The 25,937-nt window shown below is 41.7% G+C and overlaps 1 protein-coding gene across 1 annotated transcript in view; it reads right to left on the bottom strand.

Moving 5' to 3' along the window:
* The window catches only part of SERPINE2 (serpin family E member 2), a 38,456-nt gene extending 12,753 nt beyond the window's left edge, over positions 1 to 25,703 (bottom strand). The window contains exons 1-2 of the mRNA XM_074963927.1: positions 25,574 to 25,703; positions 3,402 to 3,677 (exon numbers count right to left, since the gene is read on the bottom strand). Coding sequence (XP_074820028.1) covers positions 3,402 to 3,657 — 256 coding nt within the window. The 5' untranslated portion in view covers positions 3,658 to 3,677; positions 25,574 to 25,703. The remainder of the gene's footprint in view (positions 1 to 3,401; positions 3,678 to 25,573) is intronic.
* Positions 25,704 to 25,937: the final 234 nt, after the last annotated feature.

Below are 25,937 nucleotides of genomic sequence, written 5' to 3'. Positions count from 1 at the left end.
TTTTCAAGCTAGTCTGTGCCCCACTAGTCATCCACTGAAATTTGCTGGTGGTCTAGGGAGAGCTGGCTGCTCACATGGTACTGGCTCTCCTCCTTGCTTCTAGATGCTAAATTGCATTAAAAGATAGCTAAAAATGCTTTAAATACTTCCCTAGAGTTACCTTTCCAAGTAAGCAACTTTTGTAGCTGTCACAGGGTTATTAGGCAATCATGAACAAGAGAAGAGGAGGTCCATGCAAACATAAAAAAGGTGGTGGTCCATGAGACTCTTTATATTAAGATATGGGTCACACTACAGAAAAGTTTGCCTCATGTGTCTAGGATTGTTAGACTAAGTCAACCAAAACCAAATAAATTCATTAATTTTGAAGCATTGAAACTCTTGCAGATAGCTATGTTTAGAAAGCTCAAATGCTTTTAAATTCAAGATTACCCCATAAAAGGATTTGAATCTTCAACATTTGGATATTTTACTAAGCGACACTAAATAATTTAGCTGTACCCAAAACAGAAAATTGCACAGCAAAGCAATTAAGGAGGGGACAGTGTGTTACAGGAAACATCAACATAGTTCATTCTTTATAGGTCTGAAAACGTACTCACCTTTTGGAAGGTTTCACATTTCATAAACACAGCTCCTTTAAGATTCTGTAAGTGCCAGCATTTTGTGCTGCTGCTAAGTACTCTCACCCTACTCTCTAGAGAAAAGGAACTGGTAGAGGAATAACAGGGATTTATGCCAATGTCAGGAACAGAGACTGAAAGAAAGGGGTGTTTGAATAGAAAGGCAGCCCAGGAAAGGCTAGAGAGTCTGGGATCTTGACAGAAGAAACAGAAGCAAAGCCAAAAAAGCATGAAAAGATCCAAAAGAGAGCCCGCCAACTAAATGGGCTCAGAGGCCTATAAGAAACTAAATATAAAAATATTTTATTGCCCAATAATTTCTGAACTCTTAAATTAAAGGCTGTTGTAGTACAACAGGGATAGAGGCATTGCAATCTACCCATACTATGCTGGGATTGGACTTCAACTTTGTGCTGCAGAGACTATCTGTAAAGCTATGAGGACTGTTTAGACTCATTCATTTCTTGGCCCTTTGGCTGAAACTGCCAACAAGGTCTGTATCCTGGGACAGTCCCAAAACATGTGAGTCAGTGTGGCTCTAGGAGACCCAAATCTCCAGCAGAAATATATTTTGGCAAGGCCACACACTGTAACCTACACAGGAACCAGTATGAACAGCAACAACAAAAAATGGTCACCTACCTTTCGTAACTGTTGTTCTTCGAGATGTGTTGCTCATGTCCATTCCATTCTAGGTGTGCGTGCGCCTACAGTTGTCAGACTTTTGCCTTAGCAGTATCCGTAGGGTTGGCTGTGGCGCCCCCTGAGTGCTGTGCTCATGTGTTAGTATATTAGACGCTGCCGACCCTACACCCTCTCAGTTCCTTCTTGCCAGTAACTCCGACAGAGGGGTAGGAGGGTGGGCAATGGAAGGGACATGAGCAACACATTTCAAAGAACAATAGTTATAAAAGGCAGGTAAACCGTTTTTTTTCTGTGAGTGCTTGCTCATGTTGATTCCATTTTAGGTCACTCAAAAGCAGTATCTATGGAGGTGGGCTCAGAGTTCACAGTTTCACAGCTTGCAGTACTGCCCTACCGAAGCCAGCATCATCCCGGGCCTGCTGGGTAGGTGTGTAGTGGGATGTAAATGTATGGACGGATGACCAAGTGGTCGCCCTGCAGATGTCCTGGATAGGCACCTGGGCCAGAAAAGCAGCCAAAGAGGCCTGTGCCCTGGTCAAGTGGGTGGTGACAATCGCCAGGGGCAGCACCTTCGCTTGATCATAGCAGAAGCAGGCAGTGATCCAAGACGAAATTCTTTGGGCGGATACACGGTATACTTTCATCCTGTCAGCCACTGCAATGAACAACTGTGTAGACTTATGGAATGGCTCGGTCCTGTTGATGTAGAAGGCTAAAGCCCTCCTAAAGTCCAAGGCATGCAATCTAAGCTCCGTTTCTGACTTATGCGGCCTTGGAAAGAAGACTGGTAAGTAAAGGTCCTGGCTTGAATGAAACAGAGATCACCTTGGGCAGGAAAGCGAGGTGGGGTCTCAACTGGATATTGTCCTTGTAGAAGACCATATAGGGTGGTTCGGAGGTGGTTCTGAATCTCCGAGACACGGTGGCCTGAAGTCACTGTGACCAGGAATGCAACCTTCCAGGACAGAAGAAGGAGAGGACAGAAAGCCAAAGGCTCGAAAGGAGGACCCGTGATAGCACCAGGTTCAAGTCCCACAGGGGAACAGGGTCCTCGATATGTGGGTAGAGGTGCTCAAGGCCCTTGAGGAATCTGGCCGTCTGGGAGATCCTCTAAGATCAACCAGTTGATCACGATCAATTGGTTGGTGACCACTGATGTACAGATTAGGTAGACAAAGGTCTACGAAGAACCGCTCGTGCTCTTGCGAATGGCGAGACGAGGCACTCCAACCTCACGGGAGGTAAGAAGGAACTAAGAGGGCGTTGGGTCAGTGGCGCCTAATATACCGATGTATGGGTGCAGCACTCAAGGGGGTGCCACAGCTGACCCTACGGATACTGCTAAGGCAAAAGTCTTAACAACTGTGCATATGGGCACGCACGCACCTAGAATGGAATCAACATGAGCAAGCACTCGAAGAAGAAATAATTTTCTGCTGGATCAGTCTTAATTGTAGATCAATAGTAGAGTTTTTAAATGGTTTGCAAGGCACTTCCCCATAGGCCAGGGGTCAACAACACACACCAATCTTTGTTCCAGTCATGGTACAGGCAATCTAAATTCAGGAGGATCTTTTGGGTCAGGAAGTCATAACAGGCTACAGATGTTCAGGTGAACCTAGAGAGCTCTCTACACATCACCAATTCTGGAGTCTCTGGTGCTCCCAAGCACATCCGGATCAAATGTGTCCTTCAAGAGATGCTTAAGCTGCACGTAATGCCATGTAGCTGGACCAAGAAGATTGTATTGTTGTTGGAGGAGTACTTGGAATGGCAGAAACTGATTTTCTGAGCTCAAGAGACTCAAATTATCCCCATATATCTTTCCATACCCTCCACATAAATAGTTTATAGGTCACCCCAAAGCTTGGCACCAACATCAGTGAGAAGGGATGGAATTTGAATTTTCTACCTAAACTGGGTCCATGTTTATCTGGTAGCCTATATTGTAGGGGACATTTTAGGAGGTATAGCCTTCTCTTAGTGCTGACCATTCTTTGCATCACAAGCCAGTTTTAGTAAACAATGTAGCAGAATTTGAAGAACCTCCTATTAAAATATATTGTCCTTCCAGCCTTAAAAGTTTATGAATCACTTTATAAAAAACCTGCATAACAACAGATAAAAACTGACCATTTACGCTGTATCTCATCACAGTTGTCAGCTGCTTCTTTGTCTTGCCATCAGCACCCAGCTGAAGTATTCCCAGTACAGATGCAATCCCATGTGGAGAAACCACAATATTCTCCTGAGGTCTAGCTTTGACTATGTGATTGAAAACTTGGATTCCAATGTCAGAGCCAAGTTCCTCAAGAGATAAAGGATTGAACTGGGACCACACAGATGTTAAAGTCACAGCGGTGAAAAGGAGAAGGAAGTGCCAGTTCATGATTTCTAAACAAAAATAACCTAAAGGAGACAAAAAAAACAAAAACAAAAAAACAAAAAAGTTAAAGACCACTTCCATGAGCATAAAAATTTTCTGCTACACTTACATGGACTAAATGCAGTGTAGTTGTAGCTGTCTCTCTAACACTAGCTAAAGTCAGGCATATGTAGTGGATGTTTTGTGAAAATTTCACATAGCTTTGCCAATAAGCCTCAAACCTCAAGTTCAGTACCCCTACTATTCCAAGTCCAGAGCCTTCCAGAAGCAGAAAGAATGACAATTGTGCTGAGTTATATGGTTATTTTATGCTGCAGGTAAAACTCCACTAAAACAGACTAAGTCCAAGTTCAGTTACCTGTGTCTTAATTGACTCTGATCCCGGTTTTAAGACATCAAACTATCACAACACTCATACAATTGGATTTAGAGTGCAGTACTTCTGATTAAGGCAAGTACACCATAACATCTTCACAAGGATAGTTGATGCACTTGTACACACAATAGCCAACTGTCCATCAAAAGCAGAGATGCATGTATGCACACAAGAGAAGGAGGACAAGTGATTTGAAAACAGATCTGACACCTGCAGTTAACTCTGAAATACAGTAGTCCAATTTACTTTACATTTTTATTGGTTAACTTTAGGCATAATTGGCATTTTTCACATAGAAGAAAGATTACTAATATTTGCTAACTTCTCAAAAGCTGGCATTGGGTTTTTAGTTTTTCCAAATATGATTTTCTACTAAGAGTCACCCAGTTACAGCTTACAGTAAAGCATAACTGCATTTGAATTGTTCTGTATTATAAATACTACCTAGCTTTTATATAGCAGTTTTCATTTGCAGATCTCAAAGTGTTTTACAAAAGGATGTCAGTATCATCAATCCCATTTTACAGATGGAGAAACTGAGGCACAAAGAGGGCAAGTGCTCCAAGGTCACCAAGCAGGCCAATGGCAAGCCAGGAATAAAAACCAGGTTTGAGTTCCAACCAGAGCTCTATACATAAGACAACACTGCTGTCCTAGGAAGCTTTATTTGTAGGAGCACAGAGGTTATAAAATAGATGTGTCATTGAATACAACTTGATAGTGATAACTTGGTCCAGCATAATTTATGGAGTAACTGATCATCTTTTTTCCTCTTGCATATTTGAAATGCATCATCCTACTTGCATATTTGAAGAGCTCAGATTTTTCGGACATTAATAATGCACTAGTACATCACCCTTTACTGTCTTTTGAGGTCTTAGTTGTTCCAACTGTAAAACCTTCTTTTCCCTCACTGTAGGAGACTTGTTTATTATTTGCACTAATATGGACTAGTGTGTATTCCAAAAACTACTTAGAAGGCTCCAAAGCAGTAGCCCTTGAACATACAAAAGTCACTAGTTACCTGGTTTACTGAAGACCAGTTACAAAAATCATTATGTATATAAAGGTTATATACAGTCAATAAAACTCAGATAATTTGTATAGTACATGCAAAAGCTCTATGAATGGTTTCATTCCTTCTCCCTTTGAAGATCCTGACCTCTGTTGCATTTGCAGTTTCCAGAGAGCACTAATTGTACACGTCATTCATATACACAGTGACTTTCAGTGCAATTCTGGCAATGTCCCAAATCAGCATTGTACTGAAATTTGAATAGTCATTTACATTAGAGCAAATGGATTACAAAGTGGATGTAAAACTCTACCAGGTCAGAATGGGAACAGTTTGCACCCATCTTGCATGAGTGTAAAATGACTGCACAAGGTGCAAAGCAACAATGAATGATCAGTGTACTTGAACTCTGCTAAAACCTTGGAAACGGAAGAACCAGAAATGCTGTATTTGTCAAGGCTATAGCATAGTTCAGGGGATATAATTCAATCATGGTTTCCTCCTGTACCACAGATGGAACCAAGGCACAATTTAAATGCACCCAAGAATAGCCATGACCCAACCTAGTCCCCCAGCACAATTGTATTTGTAGTGTATCCAGAGAGAAGTTCATGGGTCTTGGTTTACTAAGTTATCCAGAAAAGGAATTCAGATTCAGTATATAACGTATATATGCATGTTACAGTCCTTAGTTTGGAGAGGAGATAGCTTTTTATTTTAGGATTTGAAGAACTGTTTGCCTATGTTCATTTTAAACGTCTTGCCTATCAACCCAAAGTGGTGGCCCTTTAAACTTTAAACTTTTTTTGAAAATTTTTAGAACCATTCTTAAAAAGGATTGATGTAAAAGCAACTATTAGTTTGCAAAACAGTGAGTTGGAGCTCTCTGAGCATAGTGCAGACTAAACTGGATTTGAACAGTAGCAGTTGATAGAGTTTTTAAGGGGAACTACAGAGGTAACTGAGATCCTATCCACATCACAATACAACCACCATGTTAGTTACAACACAGTTGATAGCAAGAATCTAGTACAGTTTCCTTGACCTGTACAGGTAAGATTTTTTTTCCCCTTGTCCTCCTCCCCCGAGAAGCATGACATAGGCTAGAGCTGGACCAATAATAGGAAAAATTATTCAGTCAATTAGATGAACTAGAAGCTGAATTTCAATCCATCATGTTGACTATTAGTTTTGTTTATGAACATTCTTACTAGTAGGGTTTATTTGTACTAATATATTCGTAAACAAACTTAAGTGTCAAATTTTGTTTTGGGTAGATGAGGAAATAATAGACTTCCTCCTTTTCAAAGTTTGTCCAGACCAAGAGGGAGGAGGAGTGGTGGTGAAGGTGTTGTTTCTTTGATGTAAGTCACTATGTCCTGCCATTTGTAGGCAAGCCAGGTTATGACAATGAAACTATGCTGGTAATGTCCATGTTAAGCTTGCCTCCTGGCCTACATGCATCTTTTTGACTGACAAACCCTGACAAAAAACAGGAACTCAGTAAATGCACTCGGTAGATAGGTGAAACAGTGATGTAAATGGAACAAGATCAAGTGTCTGAACAACACATTGTCACTGAACAGTATTGCCAAAACCCTAAACCAAAGCTTTTGCATAACACGTTTAAACAATATTAACAGGACACTGGATTTTACACTTTGCAGGACTAGGCAAAAACTCCAATCAGAGGCAATTAAATAAACAGATAAGGATATTGCTGCAATCTGCATGGCTTGGGACCATGCACGTACATGCCAATATGCAATTACTCTTAAATCGGATCCCAGAACTAATTCTACAACAGGTAATTTTATTTATTTAACAATTATGTGCCAGGCAAGGCCTGACTCAAGGAGCTTGGTAAAGAAAGAATTAAAAATATTCTAAAAATTCCCTAATCCTGTCAGCCTAGTTCCTCCCAGCTCCACAAACTGTCCTAATCCTCTCTCTGAGAGAAGCAAGAGATCAGCTTGGGTATAATGAAATCCCAGTTTTCTGCATTCATCCAATCAGGGAACAGAAACAATACCATGTGACAAAAATGACCAGTCTCAGTAGATATGGCACAAGTACAGTTCACAATCAATCCATATGCTGAAATATGTTCATATTGACTATTCAGACAATTAGAAATGCACAAATACGAAAAAATTAGAATTTGCTTGTGAACAGAAAAATGGACTCGCTCATCAGATAAATTGTTATAAATAGCTCACACAGCTTTAAGAGGACACCAATATTTTTCTTCCATAGTGTTTAAGCATGAATGTAGCACTGTAGCAGCTTGCAGCAGATATAGAAGAGAGAGCTTAATATTGACTCTGAGAACATGGACAATCAAGTCACGTTTGTTTTTTGCTTTTATGATTCAGTGAACAATTTACAGGCTCTCTTATGTAAACTTCCCCAGAAGTAACACCATCCCTGCCTAACCTCCCTTGTTAAGACAGACAGAGAAACATGCACTGAAATGGTAAAGGGCTGTGCTTAGCAGGTGCCTACTAAGTGAAAATTTGTCCCCTACCCCCTCCACCCACCAGCACCCCTGGGGGAGACTCAGTGCCCCCTGCCCCATTCCCCCATCAGCACCCCAGGGGAAAACTGGACCTCCCGCAGATTCCCCTGCCCCATCCCCCCCACCAGTGCCCCTGGGGGAAACCCAGTGCCCTCTGCCCCATCCCCTCATCAGCACTCTTGGGGGAGACTCAGTGCCCCCTGCTTCATCTCCCCACCACTGCCCCTGTGGGAGACTGGACCTCCTCCAGTTCCTCCTGCCCCATCCCCCTACCAGCACCCCTGGTCTAGGGAGGGATGTGGGTCTGGTCCAGTTCAGGGGGTTCAGACTAGGGAGGGATGCGGGTCAGGTCTGATTTGGAGGGTTGGCCTTGTCTTTTGGGGGCACAGCTGGTCCTGATCCTAGTCTCTGTGCCTCTCTACCTGGAGGGAAGGACTAGCAAGAATAGTATGAATAAGGACACTGTAAATAAAATGTATTAAAGTTTTTCATATTTTTTATTTTTAAATGTTTTAAACAGTTTTTAAATTTGCCCCAATTTAATACAAAAGTTTAATTCAAGCCCTGGTAGTTCATATGAGAAATGTGAAGGATGAGATAGTGTGATGGTTCCCTTTTAGTGGGAGCAGCACATGGCTGGTGTTTTGTCCAGCTTTGGCTTTTGTCAGCGGTTTTTACCCCCACACACACACTCTCACACACAGTCTCCCCCCCAAACACACACACCAGGACTCCGTAGATCCAGGTCACTTTCCCTACCTCTGCTGTGTGGCATCAGGAGCTGCTGCTCTTGTGCCCTCTCCTTACGTAGCCCAGGCGGGGAAAGTGACCTGGATACAAGGAGCCCTGATGTTGCTCCTCGCTCCCCTGCCACCCCACATACCCCTAGGGGTGTGCGAGGCAGAGGAGCAGCAGTCTGGGGGGGAGCGAGCAGCAATGCCAGCTACATTGTGCATCCAGATCAGTTTCTCCATGTGGGTGCAGGAAGGGGATGCAAGAGTTAGAAGTGAAGGGGGTGCAGGGATTGGGGCGTGGGGGAGAAGACCTTTCGGGCAAAGGGAGGAAGAGGAGCCTGGGGAAGCCATGGGGGCCAAGGGCACCAAAATGCAAGTTCGCCAAGGGTGCCATTTTCCCCTAAGACTGGCCCTGTGTTAGACTTAAAAGCATGTTGCAATCTTAACTATATCGCATTCACCATTTAGCCCCTGCTGTACCCAGCCTGCTCCAGAACAACTTTAAAGAGCGTCATAACAGTAGACTGACACACAAACTAATTTTACTAATGAGCTTGTTTTAATTCATGGCAGAAACGACTTCCACATATTATGAATGAATTTGGCACTCATTTCAGCATTTTCAACTCTGCAATGTTACGGAACAGAAAGTAGAACTGACCATCCTAAGAGACAAAAAAACAGAGTGTAAATAGGATCAAGATGTAATTTTCCACAAAATATGAGATGACAACAATGTAGTCAATAATCCACGTCACACAGAAAGATCACTGCACACTCACTTATGAAGCAAAACACCCAGGACATATAATAGATTGAAAGAGAAACTAAAATTATCTTAACTGATTTGTATTGAGGGTCGTTAGTTATTTCAATATCTATAGACATTAGGGGTTTTGAAAGGTGCTGGTTGGTCTCAAGGGCCAACATTCTTGATCCACAGAGCTGACACATTATAGGAAGTACAACCCCCCAAAATGCAGACTTCCCCAAATCACTCTGCCAATCTTAATTAACTCTCATCTAGACAAGGAACCCCATTTAAAATGAAACTGTCCATGCAGATTCAATACTTTACCTCTATGCTACAACTCTCAACCGAGACACAATTAAAATGCCATAAGCTAGTGATTTTATGAGGGGTGCATCTGCCCATGGGAATCCTACAGAGAACATCTTTATGTTAATGCCTTACTGAATACCATTATTTAGAATGATCGATAGCATGTTGATTTACTTAATTAGTCCAGACAAATTCAAACTACCACCCACATTTAACTCTAGTTGGAAGTTAAGGTACTGTACATTTAAAGATTAACTATAAGAGCAACAATGTGGTATGTATGCTCTTCGGCTGATTAAAAAGATACAGGACATACTCCTTTGAGTTCTCACATCCCAATTCAATACCACACTTGTTTTGTGCGCACATGGCGCTTGTTCGTTCTCTCTCACACTAAATGTCAATGTTAATTTCTATATGGATATTTATTTCCCTTCCCCCACTACACACTTGGACACAAGAGCTCAATGGAATTGCAATGTTTTGGAGCCATCAATCTATCTCAGTCTCCTGAGAATATGTCAAATTCACTCATCCTCATACAGTGGACAGCACAAATTCAGAGCTCTCTCCGGTCCCCAAATATTTCTTAACTTAGTTCTCTTTAGTTTAGTCAGAGTTTCCCTATTCAGAAAGTGTTAAAATGGCCAAGAATCAAGCATAACACAGGGTGGCCAACAAGCAGATCGCGAGCAAAATCCACACCACCAGACACTTTTGAACGGACCCCGAAATAGTTTTATTTACTTATCATTGTTTCTGGACCTTGGTCCAAATTTCTTGGTCAAGATATAGTCTTGAGAAAAAATAATTGATTACTTCTGTAAGAGCAAGACCAACAATAGGCTCTTCTGACAGGAGGACATTCTAGGCCTGTTGAGTCTCTGATGCCAACCCTTTGAAGAGTCACATGATGAGTCTGAGGCCGTAAAGTACCCCCACCACTGCAGCAAGGAACAAGTCTGACAGCCAAGTATCTTTGGACCAGGTAGGCAACAGTAATGCACAAGCAAATCAGTGCCCCCTTATTTCTTCCTTTTTATTAGTCAATGCCTTTATTGCAGCTACAGATTATCTGGACATAGCTAAACAGTGGACAGCAAACATAATAAATCAGTTGTGTTAGGATGAAATAAACCCACAGTTAAAATCTGCCATTTAAAGCTAAATACGTCCTTCTGAAAGAACCAAAAAGTGCAACTATGAAAGGGGTCAGATCATTGGAGAATGACTTTTCCATCCTAATGTATTCTTGCCATGATATACTAATTTATAACACAAGGGAAAACAGTTCCAACTCTCGATTTAAATCCGCATGAACTACTGACAGGATGACTGAACCCTTCTAAGAAGGGCTACAGAGTTAAAGCCTATAGGAGTTTTTCCTGAATAAAGATTACACAATCAGACTCAAAAATGAATTCTTTAGGGAATCTGAAGCACAATGCTGCTTATTTCTTATCAGAGTGTCAATCATTCTGCTACCTTACAATTTAAATTCTCATGACAGTTATATTACAAACTTTTGCCAGGATACCAGATATTTTATTTCAAGTTAATATTTTTACAAGGCTCTAATGCCTGAAGCTAAAGACAGACGTTTTACTTTTGCTGCTAACCCTCTGTCCAGTCCTGCAGGAAAAATGCTCAACAAAACTTGTAAATATTGGTTGAGACAGGCTGTGCTGCACAGAACAACTGTTCCTTCAAAGCAGTAAGACCAGAATCTAGCTACATGGTGAAGCAAGGCAGAGCAGGATGAATCCATCAGGAATATGCTGCCACGACTGCTAGTAGCAGTTATATCCTATTGGCAAGCTCTTCTTCATGCTAGTTAAAGGCTGTTCACAACTTTTCAATTGCCTAAAATTCTCGGGCTCTTATCTCCTTGCCTGCTAAAGTTGCCAGGCTCATGCAACATTAGTTTCCTTCTCTTAGTCCTCTATTTCTGTTCCATCTCTAGGCATGCCATTTACCACCATGGCTCATCAGCTCTACGCATTCAGAATTCCTTTCTTTCACAATGCTCACCAAATGTGGGCAAATCCAACCAAACCCTCAAGAGATATAAGACAACATTTATCCTTCTTTGGGGCTTTCCAGTGTCCCCTCAGTGTTATTTCCTCCCTTTTGTCTTTTAAATATTCAGTACTCTGGGACAGGGAATGACAAAACAAGGTCTCATATGCCACCCAAAGACATTATTGTTGCCCCACAAATTGTAATTTGTTAAGCAACAATCACCAGCTTTTCAGATTTGCCAGATTTGAAAAAAAAAAAAACTGCTGAGTCAGGTGCAGTATATCTGTCTTGCTGCATCTCTTAAAGTATGCTGTTTACTACTCAGTAGCTAGAAGATTTACTATGTGTAGAATGTTGCTAAGAAAAGCTGATTGCTAGCTTTAAAAATAGTTATGGCACTTACTACATTAATCTTAACAGGGATATCTTGCTGGCTGCATAAACTGGTCTAGTACATGCAGATCAATATATTTGATTTGAACAGTTTGGAAAGTTAAGAGATTTCTGCTTCAGACTTTTTATTGTGCAGCAAACCACATGACATACCATATATACTTGTTCATAAACTGAATATTTTTGGTAAAAAAAAATGATGCATCAAAGAGCGAAGGTCAGCTTATAAATGAGTCTACCCCAAAATTTGATGATTTTAAACTCTATGAAATCATTGAATTGAATATCTAATACATTGTCGTTTTGTTTAGCTGGAGCATCTGCAGGCACTTCCTGCAGCTCCCATTGGCTGGGAACGGCAAACCGCGGATGCATGGAACTGAGGGGCTCCATGCCTGTAGACGCTCCAGATAAACAAAACGTCCTGACCCACCAGCGGCTTACCCTGATGGGCCGGGAGCCAAAGTTTGCCAACCCCTGAAATATAAGGTCGGCTTATGAAAGGGTCAGACAGTTTTTACTATTTGTACCTATCCATCTGGGGGGGGGGTCAGCTTATAAACGAACGGGCTAATGAATGAGTATATAAGGTACTATACAGTAACTAAGAATAGTACTGTGTTACTGTACGCTAGCAGGCAGTCATGGACCAGGATCCCACAGTGCTAGGCGTTGTACAAACAAAGAAAAAGAAGATGACCCCCTGCCCCAAGGAGCTTACAACCTAAGTAGAAGACAAGTGACAACAGATGGATACTGACAGAAAGGGCAGTATGAGGATAACAATGTTACCTGCTGCATGGGGGAGTTGTGAGGATAAATACATTAAGAGATTGCGAGACTCACTACTATAGTAATAGCAGCCATACAAGTACCCAGGAGGGATAAAATGGTGTGTTCATTTAAAAAATAAAAAAATAAAGTGGAACAAATCTTCTGAGAGGATGGTTTAGCCAGTTTGGGATTACACTGCAGTCTTGAGTAAAAATCTCAGTTATACGTGAAAGGAAGAGGATACAATTTCAATACTCAATAGGATTTGGAGGTTTATTCAACACATGTGTCTTCCTCCTTCCCTCCCCCCCCCCCCCCCCCCAGAAAAGCAAGAGACTATTTAAAACACTGGGTGGAGGCTGGAAAATTAGGTCAGTTGGAGAAAGCACTATTTCATTGAACATCAAATATGATGGATAAGTAAATTTGTGGAAAATCTGCACCTGTTATAAACTGTCATACCTCAATTAATTTAAATGGAGCCATGAAAATTTATACCAGCTGAGGCTCTGCCCACTATATACGGAAACATGTAATTGTCCAATTTTTGCCCCAACAGATTTGAAAATGTAAGTTACATTTAAATGTACAGAGAAATTAAATTGTGTTTCCTAATGAACCACACCATACCAAACATGTTAGGTGTTTATTTCCATGATTCTACACCTTAGGGTTCTGAAATACCTTCTGTTCTTGTGTTTATAGAAACTTGGATTCTAGTGTCATTTCTGTCACTGGCTTCCCATTGTGATGTCACTTAAGCTCTATACTAATTTCCTAATTTATAAAATGGAAAAGCTTTCCTACCCCCAAGAAGACATAAAGCTAAATTAATCGTAGAATGAACTAAGATCCTCGTCTGGAAGATACTGCAAGTACAAAATACTATTGCAGTGAAAGAAGCCCAAACACCGTACCAGTCAAAGGTATGGCAGATATAAAGGAGAATTCTTCAAGAGACAGACAGCCATCATTTCTCTGGCTGAAAGCAGGGCAGGTTACACAAGATTTAGTATGATCTGCTGACTTGATATCTTGTTCTTTTAAAACATTTAAGATTGTGTTTGAAACAGTGCTACCTTTTCATAGTTGCATAAAGCTATTACTAGTGTTGCGTTACTGCATATTTTAGAATGACCTTGCAAGTTGTATTCCATCACTAAATAACTTCTAAGACAACAGTGACTTGACACAACTCTTGCATATTCTGTTAATGATAAGCAAAGAATGCTGGTTAGTCAGGATCTCATGCACAAGCAGACCTGACAGTAGCTTTGTACAAACTCATCTGTCTCTGAGACCTATGATAAACAGGACAAATGATTTGCAGCTATAGTATGGCATGCCCTTTCAAATCTTGATCAAGAGAAGCAGCTGTACATACAGGTATGTCAAGAAGGGTGTTCTGACCATTTCTTTCAGTTTCACTTGTAACAGCAGATCTGCCAAAGTGAAAGGTGACCTGCACCTACACAACTTTATGATCATACCACTCAACATACAAAACTCTCATTGGTGGATTTTTAGAGCCCTTATCTGAAAGTTGAGAACATAATTCATCTTTGTTTGGGATGTAACCCAGGATTCAAATATTTATCTTCAGAGATGAAAGGCTAGCAGATTAGTGTTCTATAAAACTTTCTGTAATATTGAATTGACAGACAATCCAAGTGTCAAATTCTGCTCTCAGTAACACCAGAGTAAATGCAGACTAACTTCATTGCTAGCAGGACTTTTATACTCAGAGAAGCCTCAAACATTGGACTCTAGTGGGATGATGGCAGCAACTGAACTATATTGCCTTCTTCACTAATGTAATCAACTCCACCAGCACAATGGTATGGGACTTACAACTGTCTCAAACACTGCTGGTATGATGTGCACAGGGATTAACTAACTAGCTTCTAGAGAGCTCAGTGTTTTAAGATGACATGCCAAGGACAACAAACAAAAAATTTGTGCTTGTGCTCTTTTTGTTTCTTTATGATGCACAAAGACAGTCTGAAATATTCCCTTAAACCTCCATTAGATATATGAAGGACCAGAAAGTCAAATCTAGCCCTTGCTGGTTTTGCTGAAACTACTCAGATGTGCAATGTTGCTTATGAGCCCTTATTTGAATAAATACACTCCTAGACCCATAGATTTTAAGGTCAAAAGGGACCATTATGATCATCTAGTCTGACCTCCTTCATATTGCAGGCCACAGAACCTCACCCACTCCTGAAATAGACCAACCTCTGACTGAGTTACTGAACTCCTCAAATCATGGTTTAAAACTTCAAGTTACAGAGAATTCACCATTTACACTAGTTTAAATGTGCACATACCCCATGCTACAGAGGAAGACCAACCCCCACCAGGATCTTAGCCAATCTGACCTGGGGGGAAAATTCCATCCTGACCCCCAAAATAGTGATCAGTTAGATCCTGAGCACGTGGGCAAGACCCACCAGGCAAATACCTGGAAAAGAATTCTCTGTAGTAACTCAGAGCCCTCCCCATCTAGCATCCAGTCTCCAGCAATTCAGAATTGCTGAAAAGATTAGGGAAAGACACCTCTTTTTACAAATGTTTTTAAGATATTTGTGTTAACAAAAATTTTAAAAAGCACCACACAAGGCACTTGTAAACAGCCCCATTTTAATTAATCTGGCTATGACTTAATCCTACCAGCTTTCCATAGCCTCTAAGAAAGGCTGAATTTTGAGTGCAAACAAAAACCTCACATCTTGCAAGACTTCATGCATCATAATAAACCAGAGGCACAAGTCTTCTCTCACCTCCCCTCACTTCTCTGCAGATCCCCTTTAATTAGACCCAAAAAAGGTGTTACTTGGTTCAAAATCCAGCCAGAACTGAAGACCCCCATTTCAACTCTCGTTTCACCTAACGAAGACTCAAAGTAAATTGGTATGTCAGGCTAGCCTACCACATTAATGCTCACCAGGAAATACTTGTGATTTGATGAAAAATTATTCATCTGAAATCTAACGATGTTTTGACTCTTACCAGGTTACAGTCATGGTAGTGACCAGGCACAGGCCAAGGATCAAAAAATCTGGCAACCACACCATTCCCTTGAAAGTCAACGGAGCCCTACTATATACACATGACGGAACAAACTACTGAAGCACCATAACCTCATTCAGTCAGGAAATCTGAGACAGTGATCACAAAAATCATAAATTGTGTTATTTTCCATCTTTTCCCGCTAATCTCCAAGATATTTTTTGGAGGGGGGGGGGGGAATCATGTTAGTGTCACAGCCAATGATGAAGATTTGGGGGATAATCTTATTTAACCTTTCTTTACCACATTCCACACCCACATTGGGGTGGGGGAAGAGATTCTGTTAGTGAAGGAGAAATGCACATCTATCCAGTCCGTTGCCTCTGATGGGATTCCAAGAAGATGCTGATGCTGAGAACAAGTGGGGCCAGGTTAGGGTTTCAGTCTCAATGATATATGAGGCTTGGTCTACACTAGAAAATTAGGACAACATAAGGCAACCTAATTATGTCGGTATCTAGACTACAGACTTGCTCTCACCAATGTATGTGCCCTACAACACCAACATAGTAACTCCACCTCCACAAGAGGCATAGGGCTTATGTTGGTGGAGTTAGGGTGACACGGTGTTGTTTGTAAATACTGCATTCCTTACATCGGCTATTGGCTGGAGCCATGAAATTGACAAGAAAGCCAGGTCCACAGGTAGGCTGCTGCTGGGTCTCTGCTCCAAGCCGAGCTGCTACCCAGGCTTCCGGCTGGGGCTAACACCCAGGCGCCACGCTGGGAGCCCTGCAGATCACCAGGGTCCTGGCTCCCCACAGGGGCACAGCTGCCAACCGGACTCTGGGCACAGATCTCCCCACCTGATGTGAGGAGCACCGGGCAGCAGCTGGGCTCCTAACAGGGAGCTGCGAGCCCTGGCTCTCAGCCCCCCACACTGCTCCCATCAGTCGGTGAAAGCGCTCCTGGTGAGGACGTACACCACTGTCAGAAGAAGGGTAGTGTGGACATCAGCCACCGCTGTAAGTCAACCTAACCTAGGTTTACTTACGATTGTTGTGTAGACTTGCCCTTACACTATATTAAAAACAAACCAAACAAGACAAATCCAGGGGTGAGGATTCCTCCAGTCAATTGTCCTTCCAACAGTGGAATGAATAGGATGAAAATAGGCTGGCTGCTAGATGTAAGAACAAAGAAATGTTGGTATCTCTCTCTCCTAAGACTGCTGGTTGACTTAGTAATATTGTGGAGATCCTTGCAGTTAAATAAACTAGGATTTTTTTTTTAAGCTTAATCTAACTGGAGCTTGTAACATTTAGACCAGTCACAAGTTATAATACAAGCATAAATGGCTTCTAGTAACTACATACTGCTCCATGCCAACATGTTAAATCATCCTGTGACTAGTTTTTAGAGAATGTGCATTCAGAAACAAGTGTTGTCGTAGCCATGTTGGTTCCCGGATATTAGTGTGATAAGGTGGATGAGGTAATATCTTTTATTGGACCCTCGTGTGTCTCTCACCAATGGAAGCTGGTCCAATGAAAGATATTACCTCATCCACCTTGTCTCATGTAGAAACAAGTTATTTTTAACCTGAATTATGAACAGTCAAAAAAAAAAAAAGCAGCAAATTTTAAAAAGTGGAACAAACTTTGGAAACTCCCTTTTCTGGTTACATGCAAACTTTCCTTAATAAGGCTCCCTCTGGACAGACTACACAGTGACTGTCACACAGAAAAGAGGGTCTTGGGGGATGAGGGGAGATACCTTGTTTGTTTGTTTTTTAAACACAGATTATTCAATAGATTATCAGGTTTATAAATGAGAGTGGTCGTACAAGGTTAACTTTGGAGTCATGATTTGATTATCTTGACTGCAATGCCTCTCCTTTTGGAGAGTTTATTTTCACTCCATTGTACCACAATGTTCAGTCCTGACTAATCTGCTTTTTAAGCGATAAAAAAAGAAGACATCCAATAATGGGGCTGTCTCCACCAACCCTCTCACTGAAATTCTATATAGTGTTGCATAAAAATTTATTAACTCAGGTACAATTACACTCACCCATTCTTCTCGTGACAAAAACTGAGTGGTACCTTACTTGCTCATGAAAATAAAAAGCAAAATAACTTGCCACAAGCAAGCTGGTTTTGGTGGTTAGTTTATTATTGTAAGCAGGAAGAATATTAAATGTACCAAAAAGGGTCCATTCTTGGGAAACCACTGCTATAATTACTAGGTAGAAGACACACGATTAAGAATGCACTGAATTTTTTCTTAAGACCCTTTCTCTCCTCCATTCCTCAATTCAGGTACTACTGGAGATTCCTCCTTACCTATCCCTGAGGGATTATAGCACGCCATTCTTTATTACAGGGATGTAAAAGGTTTTGTAAAAAAGTGGGCCTTGCACCATGCGCCTGGTCAGGCTTACAACCATTACAATGGAATTCTTTAGGAAAGAGCCCTCTGCTAAAAATGTTCTGCCCTCTCTTCCCCATCAGATGGAGTATTTCAGTGGTTCTCAAACTGTGGGTCGGGACCCCAAAGTGGGTTACAACACCACTTTAATGGGGTCACCAGGGCTGGCGTTAGATTTACTGGGGCCCAGGGCTGAAGTCCAAGCCCCACTGCCCTGGGCAGCAGGGCTCAGGCTTCAGCTCCAGCCCAGGGCTCAGGTTACAGGCCCCCCACCCATGGCTGAAGCCACTGGGCTTCAGTTTTGGCCTCCCCGCCCGAGGCAGCGGGGTTTGGGTGAGGTTTGGAAAAGCAACAAGACCCATCAGACCCCCCAAAACTGTATACTTCCCTCAGGGGACAAGGCTGATGTTCCCTCCAGTTCCTCAAAGCAGGAGTTCAGATTTGAGGCAGCTACTTTGCTCTGGTTCTAAAACTTTTGAGATACATGAACGAAACTGGTTACAGAAAAGTCAGTAGTCTTCATCCTAGGTGATTTCCTCCCCCCACTGACAGACAGCTGGGCCAGAGCCATGATTGTGGATGCTAAAAAGAGAAGGCAAGCTATTTGTGCTGTGTAGTAGATCCAACAATTATCGTATAAAGGACCAATCAGTACTGTTTACCCAGTTGTGCCAAGGACTGCACAAACACTCAGGAACACAGGGTGTCTGAAAAGCTAGGCTCCTCCAATATACTGGTGGCACTGCAATATAGGATATCTCAACTGCTCTAAGTAGTCAAAAATTAATGAAAGCAGGAGATGGGTATAAGCCTTGTGAAACTTCACTCAGTCTTTTGGCAAGGAACTACTCATAACAACATTGTAAACAGTCTATAAGAAATAATCAAAACCAACTTAAAGTTGCAGTTGTGATGCATGTGATCAGCAGCACCATATGGCCAACTGTATCAAAGGCTTCTGAAAGGACCTGAAGTATAAGCATGAAAGTTTGTCTTGTTCATATCCATAAGAAGATTCTTAATCCATATCAGATGCATCAATGCGGTACGTAGAGACCTTCTGCTGTAGGTACTTACAAGCATAACAAAAATAATATTTTTATTTAGGAGTGTTTTCTATGTATACTAAGATTTCTTTATACCTCCGCTTTGTAAAGTAAAAATCTGCTTTGCTATTGTGTGAAAATGTCATCTGAACCATCCATAACTGAAGAATAGGGCAGGACAGGCATGCATTGATAGAGAAAGCTAGCACAGCACTTGTTTGTATTATGACATTACTGCCTTGGTTACAAGGCTACTAACTTCATTCACAACGAAAAGCACATTTCTTTCTTTATACCACACTGCAACTCATGTAGTACAAATTAACTCTTTCAAGAATAATTAAGGTTTCCCAATATTTTCCACTGTAAGCCCCTGTTTTCAGTTGCTTATAAACTTTGCCAACTTTAATAGTTGGAGCTGATTTATTTATTATTAAATTATTATTTCAGACCCTTCCAAGAATGAGGCTAAACAAAAATACATTGTTTTGCCCATGCTATTTAAAAAAAAGTGAGTCCTTTTCTTTTAAATGCTCTCGCACGCCCATGCTTGGTAGCAGGGGCTCTCCTTCCTTCCCCCACTCCCTCAGGGCCAAAAATTTCAACTTCCTACTCCCCTGTAGAAAAAAAATAATGTGATCAGATAATTAAAGATTGTGTCATAATGCATATGACTGCAGAAGCATATGCATGGGCAATCTTACTTCTGGCATTTCCTAATTTTTGAGTGCTTGATTTTGAAATTATGGTGTTCTGTTAACAATTTTTGTGTGTGTGTAATATGTAATTAGTGGGATAAGCATTACTGTATATAATTTTCACAAAAACTGAAGAAATCAGAATATACAAACTAAGATTAGAAGATTTCCCATGTTTGTCCAGCAAGATATTTTCAACATATCTAAAGAATCTACACAGATTGTGCTCTAGAACCCAGGAGATTTACAGCTTTACCTTCTCAACCCACCCCCTCCCAAAAAGCCACATTTCAGTTAGCCTTTCAACAGATCTCAGTGTGTAATCAAGTTAGTAGTAGATTTTTAAAATTTCTGTAACAGTTTCAACCGGTAGAGGGTGTGCTTGAACATGCAAGGGAACCTGAATATATCCAGCTAGCTTTCACACACTGAAAACATTCAGACATATCTTACGGAAATATCAAGAAAGTTATATAATAAGTAATAAGATTCTCTCCTCATCTTGTAATGGTAGAACTTTCAATAAACAAATACAAAAAAAGGGTTGACTCTTCCATGCTACATTCCACCTCAAAGCCAAAATTTATTCTACATTTTGCTTTTAACAGATTTTTCAGTTTGTTAGTTCAGAACTGTTTGTGGTTAACGTCAGCTGTCTAATCTACATGTCATTTTAAAGTAGGTATCCTGGCAATGTCTGCTGTGAAGTTATTTCAAATTAAAGTTTTATGACTGTTTGGGGTGAGGGACATCGAATGCAATGCAAAAAACAGCAACCCTTTAAAGATCACTTACAGAGATGATTAATCTGTTATATCCTCTTCTTTCCCAGGATATGTGACCTTTGATATTGAATTCTACTATTACTTACTCAGTTTAGTATACCAAATTAACAGAAAATTCTTTGATGGTTGCCTTTGGTTTTCCCCCGATGAATACTAAAAGGACCTATGTTATACATGTTTGTGATTAAGCAATCAAAACTGTCTAGACAACCCTAAATAAGATTCCCAAGAAGAAAAAGCCTCCACTGGGACTCTCTCTTTTTATCCAATTGCTTTATACTATTTTATTAGTGTTAAGAAGACTGGATGGCTCATGGAACTGTTAAGATACTGAGAGTCTTTCACCTCTAGTTCCACAAGTTCAAATCTAACCCAAGCCAGCCCCCATCCGCAGGCATCTGAAATGAATGTATATGTTGTTGTAGCCAGGTTGGCCCCAGGATATCAGAGACAGAAGGTGGGTGAAGTAATACCTTCACTGGACTGTTCAGAAGTTGGTCCAATAAAAGATATTACCTCGTGCACCTTGTCTCTTATTAGGCAAGACATCCAAGTAATCAAAACACAACTGAATCTGGTTCATATTTATAAACTGGCCAAGGATAAAGTAGACATCAAATAAATTACTTTTCCACATTCTAGTTGGTGTCTGCATTATGTTTGACTATGTTCTACATGGCTCCCCCTCTCCACAAATACACATACCAGTTGCAAACCATGATATACTTGTTCTATAACAGTTGTTGAACTGCTGACCACGACCAAATCTCAGGACTTTAGATGTATGCTAAAAAAAACAAAAAAACAAAAACAAAAAAAACAAAAAACTTTGTAGACTGTTGCCACGTTAACCTAGTTTACTTGTTGTCACTGATAAACAGTAGGAACAGCAATATTTCTGCATATACCCGTACGTGAGATTGACTATTATTTTGAAGCCTTATGCAATTCTCTTTTGTTGTACTGATATGAATTTACCTCATCACCTAGCTAAGGTATGTGGTGTAACATGTAAGCAACCACCCATACCGATTACTATAATCTCCACCGATCTGAGTGAGAAAAGTCATTTTTTTGCATTTGAATACCTTAGTAATGGATGCAACAGGAAAAAAAAACAAAATAGATTTTGGTGGGGGCAGCTTTTGTAACATCTTAAAATGGCCAGTTTTGACCTGTCCATTGTGCAGATCTCAACTGTTATTAGCAGATGCTCATTTTACACCCAAGTTTACCGATGTACCGAACACCTGCTTTCCCTATTTCTCACTATCTTTCCATTAGGAATGCTAAATCTTGCAACTTGCAAATTTTATACGCATGAGAATTCATTTATTTAATCATCTTTCTCTCCAGTTTGGGCTGTTCCTCATTTTCTGGGTCTTCAAAGTATATTTGGTAGTTCCACAGGTATGCAGCAGTATTTTGATCACCAGTATATGCACCAGATTCTCCCATTCCCCAAATCACACACAGTGTTGCTATATACATCTGCTTACTGCTAGTGAGTAGCCACTTCACTGAAATTCACAGGAAACCTGGATTTTGGAGGGGTCAGAGGAATACTCAGAAAAACATTCTTTTTCTTTGCCATCAACCTACTTTCTCCAGGATTACAAGAGGAATTAATTGCTTGGATTATTTTTGAAGAGCAGCTCAGGAATACAAAGTCTGTTTAAGGGATAACAGAACAGTATGACAGTAAACATACTGTTACGGGGAGATTACATTTTGGGGCCTCAAACTTGAAAGTGGCCCATTTTAACAAGTTAAGAGTATCATCTCAAAATTATTTCCAAAACCACGTCAGAGATGCCATTAGGCTTGCTAACTAACTGAGTTATGTAAAACAGCTCCTTCTGCATTTGCACACTTCCTACTCAAGACATTACTGGCTACTATGAACAAAAGCCAAAGGGCCTGATCCTGAAACATACTGAGCATCCACAACTTCCACCAAAATGAAAGTGTTGAGGATAATCCTGTCTATCAAGATAAGCAGAGTCCTGCGCAGATACAAAATTTATATCCACATCTGATCCGCAAACATTGTCCATGGATATCCACAAATTTGCAAGACTCTAAAGATGCAAAACAAAGGTACTAGTTAACTACAATTTGCTATTCTGATATGCACTCAGGGTCTCTCTTTTGTACTTCATTTTTTTAAAAAAGCATCATTTACCCCACTCCAGCCAAGATAAATCCTTGTCTTCTTTCTTCCTCTATTTCTCCCCCACTAGTTCATCACCTGCTTAAGTCAACTTTTTACATAAATATATTGCCACCTTTGGGAAAAGAAAAGTTACTTGAGAAGAGTAACCTTCATGGTTGACCTTTAAACTTGTGCTGCAGTTTCTCCTACTAGTGTTGTATTTCTCATAGTAGAAGATAGTCAGTGATTGAATGACTGCTTATAATATTAAAACTAAAGAAACAATATCTGACAAAACATTCATTGGGGAAACGACCACCACAAAAACAAAACACTCCAGCCCATGTCTGAGATTATGATTAAATCTTTAGGTCTGAAAGGGACTTCCTTCACTGCTAGTAGACACTGTTCTTTAATTGGCTGAAAGAGTTGCTATTGAGCAAGTCAGACCATAAGAACGGCCATACTGGGTCAGACCAAAGGTCCATCTAGCCCGGTATCCTGTCTTCTGATAGTGGCCAATGCCAGGTGCCCCAGAGGTAATGAACAGAACAGGTAATCAACAAGTGATCCATTCCCTGTCATAAACAGAGGCTAGGGACACCACCCCTGCCCATCCTGACCAATCCATCCATCACTGGGTTGGACCAGTAGCCTCTTCTGGTTCAGGGAGTGAGATCTGGCACTAAACCCACATGACAGTGTAAAGCATTAGGCCTTATGATTTAATTTTAGGGCATTTGATTCCTGGAAGTTTGGTTCAAAAACTAAACAGACACTATCTACTTTAAAAAAAATAAAGCATTAAGAAGTACCCCAGTCATGCTACAGTTCCCTCATATTACTATTGTTTATGTAACAATTTATGCAAGTGGGTGGCACTAAAAACACTGGAAAAGACTTTAGAGATCAGGAGAATCTATTCAGTTGAACTACATAATATTTAGAACTTGCATAGTACTTTATATTTTCAAAGTGTAAGTCAAACTTCAATCTTTTGTTAAAAGCCCATTTTTTAATACTTGTTCCTATATAGTTTAGTTAGTTAGTTGGTGTGGGTGGGAGTTGTCAAAAATATTTATATTTGTCAATAAATATTCCATGTAGAGAAGACTTTCCACCTATTCCCCAAAACATTTGCTGAATAAAATTTCTCTGGGAATTTGGACAGCTCTATACAGAAGAGGTGGTCATAAATCTTTAAAAAGATAAACCACACATAAAAAGTCCTGTCTGTCGCATAGACAAAGATCACATGGCATTTTTCATAAGATTAAGGATTTGTCCTTGTGTTATTGACCCAAGATTTCCCCCGTGGGCCAGCTGGTTATTGCCCCCCCATCAGAAAGGTGGCTGCCCAACACTTTAGCTGTATGCATTCAATTTTAAATTCTTTTTAGAGAAAAAAGCTTTTAAATTATTATTGAAGATGCAGATAAATATTTCAGACAAAAATGATTTTTAAAATGATTTTTAAAAGTGTACCGAAGAATAATCACACATTTGGAAACATTCAGTTTTTATCCAGTCTATCATTTGGCACATACAGTACTCCCATAGGTTAACTGAACCGTCATTTTATTAGGGTGTTATCCTGATAGACTAGAACAGTTTCCCATAAATCTCCAGCTCAGATTCTCATCTATTTCCAAATATAATCAGAAAAAATATGTTTCCCTCCCGCTTGTAACTCAGAGTACACCTCTGCTCTCATTTTTCTATTTTAACTTTGTAATTCTTCTTTAATGGCAACGATAGTGTTCTGAAGACACAGTACAAGCCACAATACAAAGCTGCATTGTAAGATTTGTACCAAGTGTTTATCCAATAGCTCCCTCTCTTGTCCTTTCCTAAAGAGGTCCTATTCTCTTCATCCTTACATCTGTTTAAGACCAATATAACCCCATTACCTTTAGTGGGGTTACACTGGGAGTCAGTGAGAGCAGAATCTAGTCCATAGTCTTTTATGGGCCTCCTTACTGTCACTATTCCGATATTAGCACCAACACAGATGTTCAGCAGTGTCTACCCGAGGCCCTCTACAAGCAATTTTCCACGGTTTTCAACACTGACAGTAGTCACAGTGGGTGTAACGTAGACAAAGCTCCCATGCGACTGCTGGTGCTTTTACCCCTATGTCACTCTAAGGCCACAGGGGGTGGAACTAGGGGTGCCTGGGGTGCAGGAGCACCCCCTAGGTTGAAGTGGATTCCATCAATAACAGGATTTAGAGTTTGGTTCAATGGCTCTCAGCACCCCCACTATAAAAACTGTTCCAACACCCCTGTGTGAGGCAACAGAGGTGACAAAAAGCAGAGGCAGCTGTAAGCACCTCGTCTACACTAGGGCTCCCACTGCCTAACCTTAGCGCCAGTAGGGAAGAGCTGAGTGTAGAGGAGGCCTCCTGCAGGGCAGCTCCAGGAAAGTCTCTGGCCAGGAAAGGGCAGGGCACGGATGGGAGGCAGGACTCAGACTCTCTCTCTAGCGCTAGCCGCCTTGCGCCAGCAGGGGACGGTAACGGAGGGGAGAGGAAGTGGGGGTGGGGAGAGAGGTTCCCCCAGCGGAGACAGGCGATGGGCAGCCGCGGGGGCCGGACCCCTTACTCCCGGGGCCACGGGGATCCGCAGGGGAGAAGTGGACCGCGCACCGGGCTCAGGGGACGCAGGACCCTAGGAATCGGGGGGCGCCGGCGGCCAGGAGGCGGGTAACGACCCCCATTCTCGAAGCGGGCTCAGCGCGACCCCAGGGCTCCGAGACAGCCGGCTCTCCGGGCAGGACCGCGCCCGCCCCAGGGCTAGCAACGGGCACTGTACGGAGCCCACGCACTCACACAGGGGGGTGGGGCTCCGGCTGCCCCAGGGCAGGGCTGGGCCGGGGCTCCCCGAGCGGGACGCTCACCTACTCTCCTCGCTGCGAGTGCCCGGTGTGCGCAGCCCAGGCTCCGCCGCGGCTCCGGTCCCTTTAAATCCCCTCAGCAACTGAGCAGCGCGGCTGCCGCGCTCGCGATTTATCCCCGCCTGAGGGGAGCGGGCGGCGCGAGCAGAGCCCCGCCCCAATCCTGCCCTCTCGACGAGACCCCGCCCCCGCCCCAGCCAAAACGCTTCCGCCTACCCACGCCCCGCCCCTTCTGAGGGAAACCGCGCCCCCAGCCTCCACGGGTCCACACCTGGCCCTCACCTTACCCTCGCCCCTCTGAGCCAGGTTCGTCCTCTCCGAGACAGATCCTGACTCCTGTTCTCATCCCAAGCAGCTCTTTTGAGAC

This window comes from Natator depressus, chromosome 9, assembly GCF_965152275.1.
Source record: "Natator depressus isolate rNatDep1 chromosome 9, rNatDep2.hap1, whole genome shotgun sequence".
NCBI lineage: Eukaryota > Metazoa > Chordata > Testudines > Cheloniidae > Natator > Natator depressus.
The sequence above is the reverse complement of the archived record's forward strand: the minus strand, read 5'-3'. Positions and strand labels throughout refer to the sequence as shown.